We start from the raw sequence: 21,540 nt of genomic DNA, 5'->3' as shown, positions 1-21,540 counted from the left end.
CTATACCTCACAAAAGTACTATTTTACTGACCGCCCCATAAAGGTTCCTTGTCCCAGTATTCTCCATTTACAAATGTTTATGTTAGTGGAGGTCCAAATACTTATTCTGTGCTGAAGGGAGAATGTTTTGACAAAGGGTTATATGGTATAGCAGTACCACCTAATATAGTCTAACACATGAACCAGAAAGCAATAAGATGCCAGAGGTACTTCAGAAAAATTACAGCCACTATCTCATACTTTATTAGTGTTCCAGGATTTAAGTAGGTTTTGAGTAGGACTTTTACAAATAGAGGTTTACCCTACTTAGTTTTACCCAGGCAGTAAGATAGCTCAGTGGTTTGAACATTGGCCTGCTAAACCCAAGGTTGAGAGATCAATCATCGAGGGGGCCATCTAGGGATCTGGGGGAAAAAAATCTGTCAGGGATGGTACTTGGTTCTGCTGTGAAGGCAGGGGACTGGACTTGATGACCTTTCAAGGTCCTTTCCAGTTCTATGAGATAGGTATATCTCCATATTAAAACAAACAACAACATGCTTAATAATTTTAAATAGAGAAAACAGTTATAAATACTTAATTTTTATCTATAATCCTAGTGGAAAATACCATCCTGACAGTGCTAATCCTTTGTCCACCAGACATATACATAGAATAAAGGTTTGTCTAAACTACCCGCCGGATCGGCGGGCAGCGATTAATCCAGCGGGGGTCAATTTTGCGATAAAGCGACCACTGAGCACTCTCCCATCGACTTTGGTACTCCACCAGAACGAGGGGCGCAAGCGGAGTCGACAGGAGAGCGTCAACTGTCGACTTACCGCAGAAGACACTGGTAAGTAGATCTAAGCATGTCGACGTCAGCTACGCTATTCACGTAGCTGAAGTTGCATATCTTAGATCGACCCCACACAGTAGTGTAGACAAGCCCTAAGTAGCCTAACTTGGGAACGCTTCTAGAAGGAGAGAGTATTCATTCAATCTTTGACAGCTCTACTCATAATGCCAAAAAGCACTGTCAGTTGTGATAATGATTTTCGAGTAGTGGATATTCCTCCACTGGAATACTGGACTGATATCACCTAACAGAATTTACGCAGGCCCCAGAACCACAATGAGATCGGAACAACTTTCAGGCATTACCAGCCTGGGCTGGATTCAAACAAGTATCCTGTAGGTTAAAAGCTTTATATCCCCTTATCAATTTCCCGAGTCATCCAGCCTTCCATTAATAACTTTACCTGGGCAGATACAGTTTAAATTTCTTCAATGCTGGTAAGGATTCTGGTTATTTCTTAAACAATGCTAACATTAATATGGCAACACATTCAGCAGATAATACAGATCCTAGCAGCAACAATGCATATAAAAATCACCTTTTTAGCTGGATGAATCCCTTGGATGTTTTTGACTCCTTGTGGAACTGTTGAATGTATCTGAGCCTGCTGCTGCTGTTGCTGCTGCTGGAGTGGTCCCTTTGTCAAAGTGACCTTCCGCACTGGCTGCTGTCTCAGTTCTGGAGGTTGTTGGAGGCGTTGGGGCTGGCCCTCTGGCTGCACAAAGCCAACGTTCTCCCCCTCCTGCTGAAATCAAAACCAGAACATGCTGTTCAGTACCTATCTACTCAATGCAAACATTCACTTCCTGTGAGACCTGCTGTGGAGAAGAACTTTGTTAGCGCACAGAGAATTAGAAGAACACATACTTGCATACTAAAAACAAACTAGTGTCCGCAAGATAAGGGTGTACGGTACACACTTCAGCTAGGAACTATACTTAGTTACACAATCCATAATGCAGGAAGTACAAAATACTACATCTGGTATGATATTAAATTCACTGTGTTTTTCAATTGTTTCCTTTCAGTAGACAATGAAAATGTCCTATTATTTATCCAGGGACCCACCTATTCATTCTTCTCTACAATTCCAGCTTTTCAGGCTATACGATTACATTCCGCTGACTATATTTTTTTAAGGGACATATATTCTAGATTAGAGAAGGGCGGCAAAGCAGTCTCAAAGAAGCAGGAACCAGTCTGAACCTTTACGCATCTTTCAAACCAAGCAAACCTTTTAAGACTAAAGGTTGGTGATTTTTATTAAGTGCACCTTTATGCTGCTTATTTATAGCTAAAATAAGCTTCTAAGTAGTCTCCTCACCCTAACGATGACCAATATTAGAGTAGTTTTCTCCGCCAAGTGTTTTTATGTTTTCTCCCTTAAAAAAAAAAAAAAAAAATAAAAACAGAGGTGACAAACCATGTCCCTGTCCCAGCCTCTGAAGTCATATATGGAAGTACTACAGTCTTCCCAAAATGAGCTGTCTCTGCAATTCATGCTTGGGATGAGAGGAGAGGTAGAAGAGAGGAGCCTGGAAGAAAAGAGTAGAGGTGTGCAGCGGCTCGGCTACTTCCACCAAGGAACCGGTGATTCTCTCACATGGATACATGTCCACCTTTCCCAGATCAGATACGGCCAAGTTTACAGTCACCATACACAGTTTTTTGAAGATTACATACAGCAAGAGGCAATATAATTAGTCTCCTATGGGAACCTGAGAAGTCACAACTATAAAGTATTTCAAATGGAGGCTCTAGCTTGCAATGCTATGCAGCACATTAACAGCTTAAGGGGACTCCCGTCAAAACACTCAATATCTGTTACAGAATAGTAGAGAAAAGGCTACTCACCAGTAACTCTGCTTGAGTTTATATTGCCTCTGCAGACCCACACTCAGAACACTCATTCCCACAGAACTGCTAACTCAGAACCACTGAGAAATGCACAAAAACAACAAGGAGCCCGGTGGCACCTAGTGCCTGTCATGGCTGCATGAGCACCCACTCACTGAACAGAATATTCTAGAAGACCAAGGTAACAGAAGGGCCCCGCAGCATCAACTACTCAGTTTCTTTCACTAATTCAAAGAATCTACAGAAGGTCTCAAAGAAGAGGGGAAAGAGGACGGAGAGGGTGGATGAGCAGAGGTATCAAAACTTGAACAGTGGTTACTGGAAAACAGTCTCTCTCTGTTCGGAATTACTTTTGTAGATTCCGAATCTGGGAGATTAGCGCCCAACCCCTGGAGGAAGCCAGATGATTAAAAGAGAACTGCCTAACTCACCCAAAACAATCACTGCAATGAAGTACCAACTAGGGTGTCATGACGCACAAATATATACACATACACAAACTGGCTTCACAAATTTCTGTGAAACAAACATGTTAATTGTCATAAATTGTCCAATTTTGTGGAATGCACTGAGTCTTTAAACTAGAATGTGAGTGAATACAAAATCTAATCCATATTGAAAGCATTTGTTCTCTCAGTTCCCTTTCCTCCCTCTTTTTGACTTGTCACCAAAATCTATGAATAACTTGGGGAATTAACAGAAGGGTTTCATCCTAACATGCCAACTTCGTACTGATCAGGACAGACAACATACAAGGTTTTGGGAAGAACAACAGGTCTATATAGTCTGAAAGGCAGTAACTTTTTGATAAAATCATGATTGAGAATTTCATCTCAAGGGATACTCTAAAGGAAAATAATTAACTGAAACCCGTAACTTGCTCACTCTTCTTACTGGTTTTATACCAGAAAAACATTCAAGATCAGGCAGGTTCTCTTTTCAAACTCCTCTTGTATGTTTGCTGAAATGCCTGACAAATGCACTCTGACACCGGCAAAAAATTGAAGCAAATATTTCGGATTATCAAAGCTGACAATTTTTTAAAGCAAAAAAACCAAAATATGTTGGATATCTTAAAGATTTTGAATTAAACATTATGGCAGCTAGAAAATTATGACGTCTGCATGAACACAGGAGTGAGGAACTAGGATCCTAAAATGGCTTCAGATGCAAGAATCAGGACTGACAAAGCCTGATCTGATGGTTAAGTGCCTGCTGAGGGGTCGGGGGGGAGGAGGAGAGACTTAAACAATGCTCTCTTTTCTTACAAGTCCAAGAAATGAACCCTATATATAGAAAACACTACCTCAGTGTGAGGAATCCAGAGATACAAGAGGCAGTATCTGGCATGCTGATGCATCATGGATATTTTAGAATGAGACAACATACAACTCTTCAAATAGGCCTGTTTAAAAGACCCAGGAAAGACCAATGCTTAACTACTGGGCCCACATATCACACAATGAAACTGACCAGACTGAAAGATGAATAAAAGCAATACAAAATCTTTAATGGCATGGAGTCATCCTAATGCAGTAACACTGCTTCACAATCTTGCAGAATTTTAATCGTTAAAGCCCAAACAATGGGGAATTATCTCAAAATTTTACTAAGCTTAAACTATTTAGAGAAAAATGAAAAGTTATAAAAAGAAACGAAGAAGGTTCACTAACTCAAATACCCGTGAAAGCAAAAGAAAGAAGTGATACCCTCAACTGACCCTGGCAAAGGAGAAAGAAGGCAGGCTGGATTCAAAATCTATTTTTATAGTCTTGTTCTAAACATTTAGGATTTCCACGGGTCCCTTATGCAAGCCCAAATGGTTATTGCTTTTCTAGATGGCTTGGAACTCACAGTGCAGGAGTACCATGCATGTGATGAGAGGGATCTACAGCAGCAGCTCTTGAAAGAGACTTGTGTCTGCATTAAAACTATTTGGAAGCTAAAGGGCCAACAGCGCCACCCCCAGTTCATTGCAAGCCAGCAACAAGTTCTTTCTTTTTTCTTTGCATAAAGATTCAAGATTTTAACTTAAGATGGTATCACTGTCTTTCTCTGGGGAGTTCAAGAGCAAATATTGCTGCCAAGTCAGCACTTGCCCAGGAGCAAGCAAGCAAAGGCTTGTAAAATGAATTTGTCTTAGTACTATTCATTTCAGTTTGTTACAGACTAGGGTTACCATACGTCCGGTTTGTCCCGGACATGTCCGGCTTTTTGGTAATCAAACCCCCGTCTGGTGGGAACTGCCAAAAAGCCGAACATGTCCGGGAAAAATACCGCCGGCCGGGCACTTCCGCGGCTGTGCTCCTCCCCTGACTCTTCGGCTCTGCTTAAGAGCCGAGCTGCCCGAGTGCTACTGGCTTCGGGCAGCCCCCATGCCTCTGGATCCTGCACCCCCGGCCGGGAACTTCCCCTCCCAGGCTCCGGGGGCTGCCCGCAGCCCGAGCGCTACCGGCTTCACGGTTTGCTGGGCAGCCTCCAGACCCTGCGCCACCGGCTGGGCGCTTCCTCTCCCGGGCTCCAGCTGTGCTGAGGAAGCACCGGCCGGGGGCGCAGGGTCTGGAGGCTGCCCGGCAAACCGTGAAGCTGGTAGCGCTAGGGCAGCCCTTTTCGCGTGACTGGGAGGGAGGAGGGAGAGTTAGGACGGGGACTTTGGGGAAGGGGCGGAGTTGGGGCGGGGCCGGGAGTGGGAAAGGGGCAGGGCCAGGGCTCCGTGGAGTGTCCTCTTTTTTATTTTTTAAATATGGTAACCCTATTACAGACATAGCTGATCAAAGACACATTATCCAAGCCAAAAAAGGTAGCTCAAGGTGAAAATGAACCAAGTGTATGTGTCAATATGTTTATATCACAGTTCAAATATTAAAATAATTATCCACATCATGCTTTTAAGTCCAATTCCTTACATTCGACACAATCAATGTCAGTTTCCACAAGTGCTAAATCTGAAAAACTAAGCCAGTAATGCTGATATATAAGGGGTTCTCAAACTGGGGGTCGGGACTCCTCAGGGAGTCGCAAGGTCATTACATGGGGGGGTCGCGAGCTGTCAAGCTCCACCCCAAACTCTGCTTGCCTCCACCATTTATAATGGTGATAAATATATTAAACAGTGTGTTTAACTTATCCGGGGGGTCACACTCAGAAGCTTGCGATGTGAAAGGGGTCGCCAGTAAAAAAGTTTGAGACTCATTGTGATACACTAACTACACATACTTCAGAGTCAGAACATTTGGACTTCATGCTACAAAAATAACTAACAGATCAGTTATCCCTGATGGGGATACAGCATCAACTTCAACAATTTTTTGCATACTACCTACAAAGGAAAATGTAAAAAATAATACACATGCTGGCTCCCAATTCTCCTTCCAGGGAAACATTAAGGTGGGATCCCAAGGGCAAACAATACATACAGTAGTGGAGCTTCTAATCTGCATATTAAAATCGGGAAAGGTTCTCTGGTTTATGGTAGAATGGTAGATAGAAGAGGGTGGTGGTGTTGAATTCTACTTGATGCTAGATTCTGTGATACCTAGGCCAGAGCAGGTGGTTGAGCTGTTGAAGAATCAGGCCCACCGCTTGTAGAAGGATACGCCTGAGATGCAAGTGTCTCTAGTATATCCTAGTATAACTGTTAAGTCTCTTAATTCTTGCTGATTTTTCTTGGAAGCCAAAATAAAAATTTGACAACTTCTTACAAATTTTCTGGTTTTTTAACCCTTTTCACCAGCCTATTTTTAATTTATTAAAAGTTTTTAACACCCAGGGTAAAAGAAAGGGGCTAGCAGGCCCACCCATCATTTTAACTTTTGTCCTCAAAATCTATTTTGATTTTAAAAAGTTCATAAAAACACTTGATTTTTAGGATATGTATTTTAATACCAGATCTTACAAAAAGAGACATCTATCATTCATTTACTCTATCAGACAATTTGATGCACAAAGTTTTGACTCTTCAGGTGAAATTTACCCCAACCACACAGCCAACACATGGCTATCGACCACAAATCCACTTAAATCCTATACTACAAATCCACTTAAACCCTATACTGAGGACTTAATTGGGATGATTTAAGTGGTGAATGGCTTCTGCCCAGGGGAAAATTTCACCCTTCGTCTAAAGACCAATGATGAAAAAATATTTTCTTGAGATATTGGCTGTGCCTTAAACTCTAAAGCACAAACCATTTTTCCCCTTCGCAATTTGAATTATCAAGTTTTACCCAAGGCTTGTTCCCCAATTGCTAATTTACAGTCAGGCGTGAACATTTCTGGTCAAAGCCCTGAAAAACTGGGTTTAAACGGCAGTCATGACAAAAGCTGCTATGTGTAGCAAGAGTTCTATCTGTTCACCTGGAAGTCTTTGGAACATAAGGGAAACTGGTTATTTGCCAAAGAAAATCTGCTCTTAAAAGTCACCTGACATAAAAAACCTACTAGTTCTAAATACTGAATATAATTTAAAAATGAAAACTCAAAAGGAATGAGCAAGTGGATTTGGTCTATATTATGAATATGTTTTTCACACTTCGAATGCTAGAGAACATATTTGCAAAGTATTCTAAAACATTGTAATGAACAGAAATCGTTTCATTCATGCATGCCAGTGATTTTAAAACAGATTTGTCAGATACAGATTATGACCATATTTCAAAATGGTTGCTATATAATATTTCAGTTGTTTATTTTATCAATTCTTTGCATCTTCAGAAATTTAAAAGTCATCCTATCTTAATTCAATATAAAAATGAGTTCATAAAGGGAGTTTTTTTTTTTTTTTTAAGAGGGGCGCCTGAATTTAGTAAGCTAAGGCATTGTACTCTATCAGGGATGTTATGACAGTTTTACAATACAGATGAAGTTTGTTTGCCACCAACATTAGCAGGACAAATTTATTTATAACAAATGCTTTAAAAATGTACTGATAAAAATGCCCATTGATACTGTCAGCGCTTCTTGCAATTTGACAGATCAAATCTTATTTTCATTCTTAAACCCCATGAAGGAGCGATATCACCAACTTGCATTCTGTAGTGAGCAAATTGATTAATCCCTCTCTATAGAAATCTCAACTCTTGATTACACCTATCAGACGTTAAGCAGCATTATTCTAGAGTGACAACACTTGACAAATTCCCCAACCATTTTTCTCAGCCTTTGTGGCCCTGCTAGCTTGTATTAACCCTGATGAAAAATTAATTTTCCTTATCTTCTGCTAAACCCCAAAATCCAAATCCGCCAAACTGGCAACTCTTTCTGTAAAGGTATTATGAAAACCTCTAAAAGATTAATTGCATGTCTTCAGGTGACATTAAATTAATTTCTATACTCATGACAGACATTTGATACTCCGTACTGAGAGGACAGATAACATTGTCAGGATACACAGAAGGACAGTGGTGTAGTGTCCCAGGGCAGCCTCTTATGCATTCTCCTTTCGATAAGGCCATACTTCACTGTCACCGGCACTGTTACTGATCTTGCAGCCCATAGACCTCACTGCACAGGTTTCTATTAACTACTACAATGCTGTGTCTATCCATGTAATCTTTAAAAAGCTAATTCAAAAATCACCCAACAGTAAATGGATGTGCATGCTGCAAAAGCACTTCACAAATCAACCTAAGTTTATTTACTTTAAGTATCACATGCATAAAAACACAGAGGCAACAACAACAAAAGAGGTTCTAATATGCTCACCTCATTCTGTGGGCCTATTTGTTTAGCATACACCAGAATTCAAACAGAGCATGTGGCAAAAGATGAAGTCTTAAATCTTACCCTGAAAACCTCAAAGCCCCAAATGGTCTTTGTAATTGATTTTCCTTGGGGGGGGGGGGGGGGATAAATACTCCACATGCAGTTTAAAAGTCAGTATTTCCAGAAAAAAGTCACTTTATAGATCACAGCAGTTAAGAGAGAAAATACCTATTAGATCACTAAAGTCATCCTCCTTCAATGGCAGAAGATAGTCACTATATTTGATCATATATCTACAGTATATAGGTCTCTGTGTAAATAGATTTTAAACTGATACTACAATGGGTTATAGTTAAAATGACTGAAGTCCACACAGCAGATAATAAACACTGTAAAAACAAAGCCAAGCCACTGATATCTACACTAAAATGTAAGGAAAACAGCTAATCAATAGTTCAGGACATTTATCAACAGTATTAGCAGAATAGGTGTCAGACAAAAAGAAACTCTTATGTAGCACTTTTTAATCTATAGATACTGAAAGTACTGTACAAAGATGGCAAATATTTTTCCCATTCTAAAGATTGGGGAACTAAGGCATAAGGCATAATTACCAAATATCACACAAGTCAGTGGCAGAACCACCACAGGCTTCAGACTCAAGTTCAGTGTTCTCCCTGACTGGGACATGTCTGATGCTGGTCATTACTTTTTAAATGAAAGAACAGCAACAATACATTGATTGAATACAATTCCCACTTCGCTCCCTCCCCACCCATATTGGATCATAGCCATCTCTATTTAAAAGAGAAATTCAGTACTGATGAGCAATCTAAGACAGAAATTAATTATCTAAGTTCCAACTATTTACTCTCACACACACAAAAAAGTATATGCCTGGCAGACACAAGGTTAGATTAAGTATGACTGAAATCAAATAACTGGGTGACCAGTCAAGCAGTCTCCATTTATATTGAAGGAACCGACCTTTTCTAAGTCTTATCAGAGCATTAAAGCGGATGTTTGAGGAAATGTATATTTTTCCCCTTTTGATTCCTGAAACTTTGATCATGAAGCAAGCTTACTCAGAACAAATATACACAAAGAGATAAATACCATACAAAACAATGTGGGCAGAAAAATACTGACTATTTCTATTCCCAGCATAACCACATTCCCTTTCCAGCTCGGTAAAAAGGAAACATGTTTCAGTCAAACTACAGACGGGCATTCAGTGAGCAATGATGTACTGAATACCCTGCATGCCTCCTTCAAAAGTGGGCTGAAAATTTCCTTGCTTGGCCTCTGCCTGAAAGTGTATGTTGTTCATAACTGCACAGGCTGTAGCATAGACAGGGTTAGACAACAGCAGTAAAAGAGCACAAGTCTTATCTACGCTACAGCTTTAGCCATTACTATGACTGAAGTAACTGCACAAATGGTGAATTATCGCTACTTACTTTACTAGGGTAGACTCAACCTCTGAAAAAAGAAGAACAGGAGTACTTGTGGCACCTTAGAGACTAACAAATTTATTAGAGCATAAGCTTTCGTGGACTACAGCCCACATCAACCTCTGAGTTATTGCGTGCTGTATGGGAAATTCACCAATAAAATGTAAATATAACTGCAAAGATACAGTAAAATCCACTAAGTTTGAAACTTGCTATGTACATAGCCTTCACTGAGTTAGTGTGTCTCTATTTTAAAATATCTACCTCCTTCCACCAAAAACAATGCACTGTTTTAAGCAACAGAAAAAGATCACTTCAGAGCAAGTACACTGGGCATTTTAGCAGAGGTAAAGAAAGCCCCATAATTCATATTTCATAGAATAAATGGTGTGTAGTATGCATATCTGCAACTGGGACACCTTTTTGGATGGAGACAAGGGATTTGTCAAGGAAAATTCCTGTTTTGGGAGTAGAACATCCATTCAAAATGCTAGGGACTACCAAGACCATAGAAGTTGGTCACTATTTTGTTTCTCCAGTCGTGCAGTACGTCTTTCAAAGAAAATCTCCATGTCAGGCATTTCTATTGGAAAACCTCTATAATCAGTTCTTTCTCCCTCTAAGTGAGTTGATTCTTAAAGCACACCCATCATTGAGATATGTGAGCACCAAAATTAATATTCAGCAGGTTTAAAACAAAACAAAAGGAAGTACTTCTTCCCACGGTGAACAGTCAACCTGTGGAACTCATTGCCAAGGGCTGCTGTGAAGGCCAAAATTATAACAAAGTTCAAAAAGAGAATTAGATAAATTCATGGAGGATAGATCAAGGACACAACCCTATGGATGAAAGATAGTCAAGGACTATTCTCTGAGTATCCCTAAACCTCCAACTGCCAGAAGCTGGGACTAGACAACAGGGGATGGATCACTCATAATTGTCCGGTTCTGTGCATTCCCTCTGAAGCATCTGACACCAGCCACTGTCAGAGACAGGATACTGGGCTAGATGGCCCATTGGTCTGGCCCAGTATGGCTGTTATGTTCTTACGCCATTAAACTAAGCACAACAAGATTAACCTTTCACTTTCCCCATTCTGCAAGATGCTTGTTTTGTTTCAAAACATGATTTTGGTGTGCTTATCATGAGTGGATAGGTCAGAATAGGTTCTGAACATGCCCAGATGTGTCATTCTGATCTCTTCTGCTAGGAAAAACAACTCTGCCTCCTCCTTGCAATCTTGACAGTACACTAGTGGTAATGTCACTGTGGTCATTACTTTACAGAGTGAAAGAGTCCCACTGATATTTGAGGCTATCCTAATGTAGCACTTTCAACGTGAAAACCAAAATCTTAAACTTGAACCAGCATTCAACGGAAAGCCAGTGAAGAGAGATTACTGGGATGATGTGCTTTTGTTGGACTGTGCTGCCGAGCAAACAAGCTGCTATGTTCTGAACTGACTGGAGTTTCCAGGTCGGCAAGTTCATTCCTAATTTTTCTAGTTCAAGTTTCCTGTAACTTAAAATTCCTGGCTTAGTTGAAGGTTTCTTTTTGCCTACATTAAAAGCTGGTGAGTCACTGATATATTACATGTCAACAGCAAGTACCTCTGACTGTTGATGTACTTATGCCATGAAATTGGTGTTGGATTCTCACCTCACACTTTTTCCTTTTAAATAAAGAACAGTAAAACTTACAGGATGCTCATTTCTAGAAACTGTTGACTGTGCCCCCCACTTTCCTGGAGGAAAGTGCACCCCACTTTATACCCACAACCAATAACTCTGGTTGGCTCTTCAACAGATTGTGGTATTCATCCATAAGTAGGACCACCTAGAACCTTGGAAGAAAAGTCAATGCTTGTAAATTTGAGAGTTGTCTTTCTGAAAGAGACTCAGATAATGGTCTCACCTCATGGTAAAGTCATTTTGAGCTTGATATACACTGCTCCATAGTTTGGACAATGAGTGGTATGAATAGCAATGTGCACTAAAGTGCTGCACTGTAATTCCCCCACGGTGATGCTGTGCACTTGAAATAAAATTTTCCCTAGTTTGCATTAATGTAGTCCTCTTCAGCCACATGGATCTTGCTGCATTAGAGTTGCTTAGATGAACAAATCCCTGCAGACTAACAATTTCTTTACCAATCCAGAACAGGAACCCAGTGCTACCACACTGCTATGGCTACACAAATCTGTTCGTTCAACTCTTGTAATGTCCTGCCCCAAGCTTCTAGCATTAGGTTTTCCATGGCACTGATGGTATTCAGTTAATTAGTTCTCCATTTGCGTTTGAGTGTCTTCTCGACATGAGGCATACCTGTATTAGTGGCTAGCTCCTCTAATTTCTTAAACTTTGAACATTTTATATTAAAGCATTTCACTGCTCTTGGAGTCACTAAATTTAAATGGGACAAATTTGCATCCTTTCCCACTCCAATGATCCCACGTTGACCAATTTTCACTTTCAAATAAGATTTCTATTAGCGACATATTTTTACTTACACGGTCATGGTCGTTCTCTACCATTTCCTCTTATGAAATCCAACTACTGCTTGATGTTGCAATAATGTACATCAGGCCCACCACGAGAGACTGTTTTACAGTATAAAATTCCAAAATTAAACTGCAGAAGACTTTCTATTACAATTTTAAGGGAATGATGGAATCTGCTTTTACAGTATTCAATGGAAAGCCTAGTCTTACAATTGTATATTTAAATTTTGACTAAATTTTAAAGGTCTGGGGAGGAAAAGGTGAAAGCTACCGGGAGCCTCAGCCTGTTCTCAGGTTGATAAGAGGAAGCATTTTATTTTGCATATACTCTAAGTTATTTGCAGTGAAATTAGATTCTAATTTAATCAGTTAAACATGGATTCCTTTTAGTCAGGATTTGATTGCTAGCCTTTCTTAAAGTGCCATCTAGTTCTTCTCTTGCTCTTGACCTCACCTACCTTTATGCCTGAACTGCCCTCCCATTAACTGCTCCTTTGCCCATGTGTAAATTCATGACTCCTTTCGTACCATCCCAATAAGAGGTGTATCTACTAACATGCAATATCCTTACCCCCCCTCTAAAAAAATTCTGAAAATCATGACTTATTCCACCTCAGTGAACCATATCAATCTATGCCCCAATGGCACCTATATAGTTTTTAATATTTTGCACCAACCTGTGCCTTTAGACTGTACTTTTACAGAGCAAGAATTTCAGTGAGTTTATCAGTAGGGAACATTATAATTTGCGAAATATTGCTAGACTGAAATTTTAAAGATACTGGAAGTCTGTCCATCCATCACCTTTGACTGAGTTTTAATCTCCTTGATGTTTAGATTAGTGCAGCTTCTTGGGTGTCACACTTTTTGTGCTGTCTGAGTTGTAAGTGTGAAAAAGAGGCATTAAGACGCAATTTAAAATGCTAGCCTACATTAAGTTTTTGCCTGTGCACCTAATAAGACATGGACACTGACCTTACCAGATGGTGGGGGATGAGTACTGATGCTGATGCCATCCTCCCACTGTGAAAATAATGTTACTGTACTCTGCTAACATTCTGACGTTCCACACCTCAGAGCTGCATTTCAGATATGGGTTGAAAGCTCCCTATATACTTCTTGCCACATAAGTGTTGGAGATTTTAATTAACGTTTGTATAAGCTCTTCTGATGTCTTTGGACGAAAGGCGCTATAGAAATTTAAATTATTTAAACAATTTTTATTGGCTGTAATGAACAATAAACATACAAGCAAAACAACAAATACAATCATCAAGCAAATCTTAGTAGATATATTTACATCATCCAACAGGATTGTCTAAACCAAGAACATTTTTTCCCATTTTTTAGAATTCAGTGTTCAACTACCTCCCTCCTTGACCGCTATCCTAAATAAAGCAAAGCTAGCTGTCCTTTAACTCCCCTCTTCAATCTTTTTTATACAACTAATATATCCTTACAGACTGAATTTCCAACCAAAATAGTTTGTCAGCTATTTCCGTCAAGCTTTTCAGATGCAGTGTCGGGCAGTAGTTGCCGTAACTCATGAAAATCTAAGACTTCACTTTTAATCCAAACAGAACATAGGTACTTATACAAAAGGCCCACTGGTGCACTTATACAAAAGGCCCACACAGACAAAGAGTGGTGTATTCTTGGTCCAGCATAAGATTCAGCATTTTCGGGCCACAGAGGCTGAGACATATCACTTTGAGCAAGGAAGACCAGTCTTTGGCTAGGGAGAGATCACCCAATAATAATATAAGATGACTGAGTGGTACAACAATGATTTTAAAACATCATGCAATGCCAAAAGAACTTCAGACCAACCAATGGACATGTCTAACATGCCGAGTTTGTATAACCTTTTAACACTTAAGACATGTATGGCTAACACTGGGTACAAACCTGCTCCCTCATGACCAGGATCATTCCTGCTCTATGATATTGGTTTTACAGATTTCAACTGCACTAGATATTTTTTGAAGTATCCACTATGCCTGCCTACAAATATCCATTTATTACTGTATTTCCTCCCAACAACTACCATTTCAAGATCTTATCCTGTCTGAATCCTATTGTGTTCTTTATCTAGTATTGAGATCAGGCCTCTGATTGAGCTAGACAAATCTAAGACTTTTTCTCATAGACAGCATGATAATAAATAATACGCTGATCTTGCGTATCCAAGACGCAGTGAAGTGATGTCCTGAAGATATGCAACAAAATAAGACAGAAGCTAGATAAGCTATGCCAACAGAGGTGTTGTAGCTCTGCAAAAAAGCAAAGCCCTGATATCAAATATATCCGCTGAACACTTAATCCCACTGTCTCTTCAAGTTCTAAAGATCAAACTGACTAAACTTGCCAACCATATTTGGACTACCAAGACTGAAAGGGAATAATCAAAATAGAAAGCCACTCACATAGGCATTCTTCCTTGCTCATCTAGAGACATGAAAGGAAGGGTTGGCCTTAAAATGTTTGAGGAACTAGGATTCTGGTAAAAATGATAGCTGTGACATGGAATAAATAAGGATAAATCCTAGCATTAACCCCTTGCATCACACCACTGGTCCCTGATAGGGCACGCAATACATTGCAGTGTGACATACACGAAGGGCAGCGCACAGCGGAGCCGCCTACCCCACCCCACCCCACCCCCGGGAGCCACTGCCGGATATGCTGGCCACTTCCGGGAGTGGCGTGGGGCCAGGGAAGGCAGGGAGCCTGCCTTAGCCCCACTGCCACCCCAGAGCTGCTCAAGGCAAGCGGTGTGGGGCCCCACACCCCGAACCCCTTCTGCACCCCACACCCCAACCCCCTGCCCTGAGCCCCCTAACCTCCTGCCTTGAACCCTCTGCCGCACATCTCTACATCCCCAACCCCTTCCCTGAACCCCCAATGCCTTGCCCTGAGCCCCCGCTGCACCCCTCCTGCACCCCAACCCCCTGCCCTGAGCCCCATCACACCCCACACTCCAATCCCCTGCCAAGCCTCCTGGACGCAACCCTCCTTCACCACAACCCCCTGCCGAGCCCTCTCCCGCACTCTGCAACCCCTCCTGTACCCCAACCCCCTGCCCTGAGCCCCGTCACACCCCGCACCACTCCTGCAAAGCCCCCTGCCGCACACCAAGCCCCTGCCGAGCCCCCTCCCGCACTCTGCACCCCCTCCTCCACCCCCAACTCCTACCCTGAGCCCCCAACCCCCTGCCACACCCTTCCTGCACCCCAACTCCCTGCCCTGAGCCCCTTCCTGCACCCCAACCCTTGTCCTGAGCCCCTTCCTGCACACTACACTTCCTCCGACAACCTGCACTCCCTCCTGCACCCCAACCCCTTGCCCCAGCCCTACATTCATGGCCCTGCATGCAATTTCTCCATCCAAATGTGGCCCTCAGGCCAAAAAGTTTGCCCACCCTTGATCTACTGTGTCAGACACACTGGACAGCAAGTATCTTTTTTTAAAGATACGTAATTGGTAAATATTGCAATTTCTTCTTTAAAAAGACTTTTCGTTCCAGGAGTGCGAAGTGCAGTCATCGCCACTTTGACAGGCCATCTTATTTTATTCAGCGATCTGGGGATATTGCATACCTGGAGTCAGATACTCTAGCTGGTACCCTAACACCTATTTTCGTAAAGGGCTTGCTGCACACAAAATAAAGACTCACACTGGGGTGTGCTCTTACTCAACACCTGGAGCCACTGTTCTCTGAAACTAATTTTGAACCAAGAAAACTGACAACTTTCGTAACAAGGGAAATCAAATTTGGCCCAGCTGCTTTGAGATTAAATAAAACCCATCATTAGCATAGAATGCCACTTTGATAACTGTTCTACCCACCACGGTATCAGTGAGCAGTCTAATGAGCGGACAGTTTTTGCCAACAGCTCCTGTGCAAAGTGAAACCGGTTTAGATAAAAGGTGGTATGAGCATGATCTCAGTCCATTCCCTGTTAGATAACTGTTTACTTTACATTATTCAGTACTATTGCCAGTCTGCTGAAAGAGAGGACTTTTCAAGTGTGTACTGAAATACACTGGCACAGCTGGGGAGAGTGGCCTGCACAGTGGCTAACCAGTATCAATCTCACCATTCCATGGGCATTAAAGACTTCATCTGCACAAAAAATTAAAGAGAAAGGGAAATGGGTATAAATGATCTGTAGTTTTGACAGCAGCAGAGAGGCTACTACACTGCAGAATCAAGTCACTGCTTACAGATAAAAGGAGCCAAAGCATATTCTGGTGGCTGCCAGCAGGGAAGTCAGGCAAACCTATTTTAGACTGAGGAAGAAAGATTAGGGAGTAAATGTTCTTTAAAAAAAAAAAAACAGTACCTGGGCGTCTCAAAGGTCTGGCAATAAATGCTGTATACTGCAGTACTAAAAAATAGAGTTATAAACAGGATCTGAGATCCTTACAGTCTGCAGGCCTCTCATAAACTTGTTAATTTTTTTAATATACTGAGCATCAAAATAGGCCAGATTGCCCCCCTGTTGCTGAGATTTTCCTTTTTCTCTGTGTGGCACATGGAACAAAGTAATATAGATTCAGCTTTCTGACACACTATTAAAAAATTAATTAACCATCTTGATCAGAGTTAAAAAGCTAATGGTAACACTCGCTTTCGTTTTTCTATAGTTTGAAAGAAAACAAATATTCCATGGTGGCAAGGAAAAGCAACTACATACCATGCATAGACAGCCTGTTCTATGCTGATGATCCTGCAGATATGAACTGAATTTTCAGGGGACAAGAGCAAGTCTACATAGCATACAATGCAGCAGGAATGACATGTATTTAATGTGGCTAAATCTGATGGCAGGCAATCTTAGTGTATAATCGGTAAAAAAATAAGTCACTTATGGTTTGCTGGAAAAAGAGAACATTAAGAGAAAAAAAAAACATGACACTTGCAACATTGGGCACTGAATCATTTACCCTAGAGACCTCTATGCACTGGTGGCTGGGGTTGCAGCTTGATGTTTTGTTTTACCAGATAAAAAGAAAAGTTGGGGCCCCGATTGCTTTTGTTGAATTACCAAGAATAAAATAAGCCAGTCACACTACTTACAGGCCAATCGGATTCCTGAAAGCATGATTATATTTTTATTTAGTCCAACAGAACAGATTACCTACAACTTCTGGTACACCTCTACCTCGATATAATGCAGTCCTTGGGAGCCAAAAACATCTTACCGCGTTATAGCGAACTTGCTTTGATCCACCAGAGTGCGCAGCCCCGCCCTCCCAGAGCACTGCTTTATCGCGTTATATCTGAATTAGCGTTCTATCGAGGTAAAGGTGTATTTACTCCTTCTACTGGACTAAAGTTACTATCAACATCTGAAGAAAGTCATCCTTCACTCTAACCAGATCCTCATTAGTCATATTCTTTCCATTATGCTAATATATTTCTTTAAAAAAGATGTTAAGAGGACCTTTACAGTCACCGTGTAATTATACAATTTGAAACATTTTGAAATTATTTGTAATGTAATAAAATCCTTATGAAAAGTAATCACACCTTTAATACTTAAGACTCTCTAGCATTTTAATTTCCTCTTCCCTTTTAAAAACACCAAGAGTGATATCTGTCTCCCTTTGCACATGTATACTGTGCTCATTACCAAGGTATCTGAACACCTAAGACTACATTTTGGGCTACTTATTTGCTAAATTCTATTATTTAACAAAATCGGATTTTGAGAGAAGAGTGAGAAACAACTTCTCTAACTGAGGTCCTGTTCAACCTCTGCTAACACACTCAGTATGTCCACCTGCTTGTTGCTCAGTGCAGTTCTAGTGGTTTCCTCAATTAGCGTATAGATTTCTTTCAGATTGCCGCTCTCCTAAAAGGTACCACAGCACAGAAAGATTTTTACATTTAAATATTTTTGCCCAAGGCAAAGCAGAGGCCAGAGCTCTCTGGGAAAATCCTGTAGTTAGACCCTCTGAATTCTCATCTTATTCTGCACTCCCATTTTTTCCAATAATAGAAAATCAAATTTAATATAGATCAGTGGTTTTTTATCTGTGATCCATGGACATCTGGAGGTCTGCAGATTATGTCTAAGATTTCCAAAGGGGTTTGCTGCACCTCCATTCAAAATTTTTAGGGGTCCGTAAATGAAAAAGGTTGAAAACCACAGATACAGATACTTGCTGGATGAATACAGAAAAACGCAGTGAATATATAATGCTACTAGGACCACCGCCAGTGCTCAGGGGCCAATGTAGACCCCTTTGTCAGAAGATAAGTAAATCTGATTTAGACGCAAGTGAAATGGTGGCATTTTCAATCTAGTCCCTAGTACAAAATTTCCTCTCCCACTCTCCCAAATTCTGTTTTTCAATGTGGTTCTCAAAGGAAAAAGGGTTGCCCACACTGTTCAGGCAACTATGCTAGCTCCAGCCATGCTTAAACATGACTGGCTGCTAGTATGGTTTCAACTGCACGATGGACAGGGCATAGGTTTTTTTTTTTTTTTGGGTAACCCCTCAAACGTAGAAATAGCCACACAAATTATTTTCTCCCATACATCAAAACATTTCTGGACCAAAATGCTCTATGCCAGGGTTTCTTAAACTTAAAGGGTCCGCGAGGGTATTCCAGGGGGTCTGCAAATCATGTCTGGGGCTGCTGACCCGGCTGATTAACTCCTCCACCTCCCTCCCAGTGCCTCCTGCACGCCGTGGAACAGCTGTTCAGTGGAGTTCAGGAGGCGCAGGGAAGGAGGGGGATGGGCGGGGACGGGGTGCGCTCGGGGGACGGGGCAGAAAGAGGCAGGGAAGAGGAGGGGCAAAGGTGGAGCAGGGATGGGGCCTTGGGGGGAAGGGCTGGAGTGGGGAGGAGAGGGAGTAGGACTTGGGGGGAGGGATAGCTCAGTGGTTTGAACATTGGTCTGCTAAACCCAGGATTGTGAGTTCAATCCTTGAGGGGGCCATTTAGGGATTTAGTTAGGGATTGATCCTGCTTTGAGCAGGGGGTTGGACTAGATGACCTCCTGAGGTCCCTTCCAGCCCTGATATTCTATGACTGAGCGGGGGATTTAGGGGTCTGCAAAAATTTTTAAATCAAAATGGGCGTCATCGGGTTGCTAAAGTTTGAGAACTGCTGCTCTATGCAAAGATTCACAGGTGAAGAATTTTTAGGTTCAAGTTACAAGCACCCAAAATGAGTAGATATTATTCAGGAAACAGTGATGTAAACTTAATGGTAACCCCACTCCAGTGCAATATATTACAGCAAACCTCTGTTCCTACAAGATTTTTAAAAATAACTCATCTATAGCTCTGAAAATCATCTTCTGAAATATGGATTATTAGTTCTGTTGAATTTGCTGTTGTCTTTTCAAAACAGGTTCTTTTCCTATTTTAGGATTGCACTGAATAGAACGCACAAAAACAGACCATGACAAAACAACACAAAAATAGATGAGCCTTGGAAACTTACCCCTCCTGACAACTTAATCACCCTCACTTTGGTGCCGACATGGGGCCCATCTCCACTACCACTGTTTGCCCGTTGCATGACAGTCCTTTTCACACCAGGTTTCAGTTCCTGAGGCCTTCCTTGTATCGATGCCACCCTAGCAGTCTGTCCTGGGGTGAACGATGCTGTAGTTGCAGCAGGTTTTGTTTGTAATACTTTTGGCGATGGCTGAAGCTGACTTTGTGGTACTGTTCTAGTCTGTCTCAAAGGCTTCACTGTTTTCACTTGCTGTCCTTGAAAATGCACATTAGCCCCATCTTGCATGAAATCTGTGGGTCTGGGCTGAATATTTGCAACCACCATGTCTTGCTTTTTAACAAGAAGTCTATTTTTCACATTTTGCCTGGCCTGTGCACCAGGATGGACTATAAACGGGTTTCCATTGGTGGGAAACTCTGATGATTCCTCTTCCTGCTGTGTGAAAGATTGTTGAGTAGGAGGCTGTTGCTGCTGTTGTGCAAGTCTTTCAAGTAACTCTCTCTTTCTAGCACCTGCCTGCTGCTGCCGTCTCAGCTCCTTCTGTTTCAGAATTTCTTCTCTTAGGCGTTTCTGTTCTTCTATCTTCAAACGGTATAATCTGGTTTCTTCATCTTCATCGGGAAACTACAAAAAGGAAAGGAAAGGCATTTACTGAAATAGTGAAATATGTCCAGTTTAGTCAAAGCTAACATGAAGTTATTATTTTACAAGTTGTCATAATGGCATAACTCTGAAAAGAGATTTTGAAATTACCCCGACATTGTGCTAAAACTATTAGTGACATATCTTCCAGTAAGATTTGCTATTCATTAGAGACAAGCAGCTTGAATCTGTTTTAGGAATTAAATATACTACATCCTGTGGGGAGCGGGGAGGGGGAGAGAGAGAAGAGGGCCCACTATATTGCTAGTTTGGAAATCTTATCAAAATACTAAAAATGAAGTCTTATAAATCGGAACTCTTGTAGAAGTTTCTGAAACCAATTAAACTATTAATATAATTCAAGATATCAAAATATGTTTCAAATGGAAAGTAACAATACAGAGGCAATCCACTGTCACACAGGTTTTATCTTTCTCTTTTCTGACAAACTAACAAAAGGTAGGGTGGTAAATGACCTGAAAGGCCCTGATTAGAACTATTGATTTTTCTTACAGAATTTTCAGCCTGATCTCAAACTCATTTGTCACACAATAATTGGTTATAATGAACAGCACAAGTCAATCTCTCTGACCTTGAACTCATGCACTCTCCTCAGAATCAAAATGTTGCCACATGCAGTGTTGGAATATTAATGGTATATAGAGAATGCCTTTAATATTCCATCCCTAAGCCTTTCTGAAAGTATTATACTCTGTCAAATAACCTTTCTAAAGGTCCTGCAACTTTGGCAGAAAGTGTCCTTATAGGAAGCTATAAGAAACAGAGAACAGTTAAAGAAATCAAGTATCAGAGGGGTAGCCGTGTTAGTCTGAATCTGTAAAAAGCAACAGAGGGTCCTGTGGCACCTTTGAGACTAACAGAAGTATTGGGAGCATAAGCTTTCGTGGGTAAGAACCTCACTTCTTCAGATGCAAGTAATGGAAATTTCCAGAGGCAGGTATAAATCAGTATGGAGATAACGAGGTTAGTTCAATCAGGGAGGGTGAGGTGCTCCGCTAGCAGTTGAGGTGTGAACACCAAGGGAGGAGAAACTGTTTCTGT

General features: G+C 41.2%; 1 protein-coding gene across 6 annotated transcripts in view; it reads right to left on the bottom strand.

The window, feature by feature from the left end:
- Positions 1–21,540, bottom strand: part of RBM33 (RNA binding motif protein 33) — a 152,089-nt gene that overhangs the window by 34,630 nt on the left and 95,919 nt on the right. For 4 of the 6 annotated variants that reach the window (XM_034759993.1, XM_034759995.1, XM_034759991.1 and 1 more), the window contains 2 exons: positions 19,819–20,460; positions 1,377–1,583 (listed from right to left, as the gene is read on the bottom strand). In XM_034759993.1, coding sequence (XP_034615884.1) covers positions 1,377–1,583; positions 19,819–20,460 — 849 coding nt within the window. Of the gene's footprint in view, positions 1–1,376; positions 1,584–13,617; positions 14,089–19,818; positions 20,461–21,540 lie in introns of those variants that run through there. The other 2 variants (XM_034759992.1, XM_034759996.1) reach the window with 2 other exon arrangements.

The sequence above is a fragment of the Trachemys scripta genome, chromosome 2 (genome assembly GCF_013100865.1).
Source record: "Trachemys scripta elegans isolate TJP31775 chromosome 2, CAS_Tse_1.0, whole genome shotgun sequence".
Lineage (NCBI taxonomy): Eukaryota > Metazoa > Chordata > Testudines > Emydidae > Trachemys > Trachemys scripta.
The sequence above is the reverse complement of the archived record's forward strand: the minus strand, read 5'-3'. Positions and strand labels throughout refer to the sequence as shown.